General features: G+C 72.5%; 1 protein-coding gene across 1 annotated transcript; it reads left to right on the top strand.

Annotated features, from left to right (window-relative positions):
* The first annotated feature begins 669 nt into the window (after positions 1-669).
* BHLHE23 (basic helix-loop-helix family member e23) lies at positions 670-1,883 on the top strand. The gene has a single exon (XM_044748324.2). The coding sequence runs from the start codon at positions 838-840 to the stop codon at positions 1,564-1,566; it is 729 nt and encodes a 242-aa protein (XP_044604259.2). The 5' UTR covers positions 670-837; the 3' UTR covers positions 1,567-1,883.
* Positions 1,884-2,778: the final 895 nt, after the last annotated feature.

Here is a 2,778-nt window from a genome sequence, read left to right as displayed (position 1 = left end):
GGGCGCCCGGAGCGCGCAGTCTGCCGACTCGGGTCACGAGGCTGTGCAGCGGCTCGGCGAGGGCGCCCGCACTGGGCTGCGCGCCCAAGACCCCGGAGGAGGGCCCCAGGCGTGCGCTCCGCACCTGCTCCGGCCTCGGCGGGTCGGGGTGTCCGCAGTTGTGCTGCGCGCTCCCTGCTCCGAGCCCTGCGCGACGCTGGAGGCGGCCCCTGCGAAAGGGACCGAGGGCGACACGGACCGAGGAGAGTGCCCACGGGGAAGCGAGCGTTCTGTGATGGCAACTCCTGGGTCTGGCAGGCGGTAGTAGCAGGGGACGCCGAGAAGCAGGCGATGCGCTCCCGGGTCCCCGCCGCCCCTCCCTATCCCCGTTCGGACCTCCAGCTCCCTCCACCTCGGCGGTGCCCTCACCCCAGGTCGTGGGTCCGCGCCACTAGTGGAGCCAGGCTCCAGAAAGAGGCCGTCACCAGGTCCCCTCTGATTGGATGGCCGCGAAGTCCCAGCGGGCGCGTCCGCACCTTAAAACCGGAGCCGGCGAGTGGGAGCTAGAGCCCGCCCCCGGGCCAGCCCTGCGCGCGGCAGCGGGGAGTACGGAGAGCGGCGGGGGGAGAAAGAGAGGAGGAGGAAGGAGGAGATGGCCGAGGTGGAGGAGGGCGGGGGGGAGAAGAGGACGGAGAGGAGGAGTCGACCAGGAGGTGGGGCCCAGGCGGGCCAGAGAGGCCCCGCGCGCGGAGGCTCGGGGACCGACAGCCAGCCAGACGGACGCGCGGAGCCGGCAGCGGCACCGCGGCGGCAGCGGCCGGCTCGGGCGGGCCTCGGGGGCGGCGCGGGCACGGCCGCATGAGCGCCCGCCCGCCCAGCCAGCCCTTGGGCCCCGGCGGCGCGACCATGGCCGAGCTCAAGTCGCTGTCCGGGGACGCGTATCTGGCGCTGAGCCACGGCTACCCGGCGGCGGCGGCGGCGGCAGGCCTTGCCTACGGGGCGGCCCGGGGGCCCGAGGCGGCCCGCGGCTACGGTGCGCCGGGTCCGGGCGGCGACCTCCCCGAGGCGCCCGGGCCCCGTGGTGCGGGCGCGGCGGCCGAGAGCAGCGGCGAGCAGAGCGGCGACGAGGACGACGCCTTCGAGCAGCGGCGGCGGCGGCGCGGGCCGGGGGGCGCGGCGGACGGGCGGCGGCGGCCCCGGGAGCAGCGCTCGCTGCGGCTGAGCATCAACGCGCGCGAGCGGCGGCGTATGCACGACCTGAACGACGCGCTGGACGGGCTGCGCGCCGTCATTCCCTACGCGCACAGCCCGTCGGTGCGCAAGCTGTCTAAGATCGCCACGCTGCTGCTCGCCAAGAACTACATCCTCATGCAGGCGCAGGCCCTGGACGAGATGCGGCGCCTCGTGGCCTTCCTCAACCAGGGCCCCGGCTTGGCCACGCCCGTGGCCGCCGCGCCCTTGACGCCCTTCGGCCAGGCCGCCGTGTACCCTTTCTCAGCGGCCGCCGCGCTGCCCTGCCCAGACAAGTGCGCCTCCTTCTCCGGGACGCCCTCGGCGCTTTGCAAACACTGTAACGAGAAGCCGTAAGGGTCGCGGGCGGCCCCCGCCTTCTGCGCACGTCCTCCATTTTACATTGCCCCCAATGACTGTGTCACCCTGCCCCCACCGGACCCCGCCAACTGGGAGAAGGCGGCCCGACCTCCCTTCCAGCCCTTGAACAGATGGCGGCTGGGGGAAGCGCAAAGCCTGTCTCGGCACTGGATCGAACCGGAGAGCGGGGACGCTGGAATCCATGCCGGGGAGCCCGCAGCGCCCACCCTCCCGACGCCCCCAGTTATCGAGCCCGGGGACAGGTCGGGGGTGACCAACAGTGGTGGTCCGGGCACCGCCGCTCACCCTCAAAAAGAAAACCAGGGCCGCAGCGGAAGCGAAGACTAGCACGATCCCGAACAGGGGGTCTTGCCTGGCGCCTGCCCCGGGCTCGCGGAGCGCGAGGACAGAGCGTAGCCGGGCTTGGCGGGTCGTGGCCCTCGCCTTCGGGCGCCTCCTCGGCCCGGGTTGGCCGCTGTGGCCAGACTGCAGGGCCGCACTCTGCGTGGGCGTGTCCCTGAGGATGCGCGGCGCCCGGCGCCTCCGGCCTCTGCCGGCTCCACGACCCCTGCGCGCCCGCAGCCCCGCAGCCGAGCGCTCCGACGCACCCCGACTCCGCCCTGCAACTGTCGTTTGCAGCGGAACTGGACTTTGGACGCAAGAAGCCCCGAGGAGTGGCTTTCCGGCTTTCCCAAGTCTGAGTTTGTGATGTTTATTTACTTGTCTGCCTAGAGGCGCTTACCTCTAGAGGTAGATGGACCAACGCCAGCTGCCTCCAAGTCTGCGGAATTTGTCCCCTGAACAGCCCTGGACGACTCAGCCGCAGCGCTCCGCCAGGACATCCTCGCCCGGGCGCGGCCCGGGTGGAGCTGGATGGAGACTGCGGCTCGCCCTCTGCTTAACGGCGGCTGCACGGAGAAGGGGTCCTCACAGCCCGCGCCCTCACTTGGCCCTGGGATGTCAGGGGAGGGCCCGGTCTAGCCCCTCCCCGCCAACCGGCCGCACGTTTCCGGGGAGGAGGCCGGGCCACCGGTGAGTACGCGGGGGCGGCGCCCAGACCGGTTGGAGCAGGGTGGGGTCTGTCTGTTTTAAAGTTGGTGCGAAGACAGGGTCTGTCTCTTTTAAGTCGGTGCGCAGCCCGGAATTCTGCCACCATCCGGGGTCCCGCGCCGCGCAGCCCGCCGGCCGCCCTGGGCACCGAGCTGTCCG

The sequence above is a fragment of the Equus asinus genome, chromosome 15, assembly GCF_041296235.1.
Source record: "Equus asinus isolate D_3611 breed Donkey chromosome 15, EquAss-T2T_v2, whole genome shotgun sequence".
NCBI lineage: Eukaryota > Metazoa > Chordata > Mammalia > Perissodactyla > Equidae > Equus > Equus asinus.
Note: the sequence above shows the minus strand (reverse complement) of the source record. Positions and strands in the feature narration are given on the sequence as shown.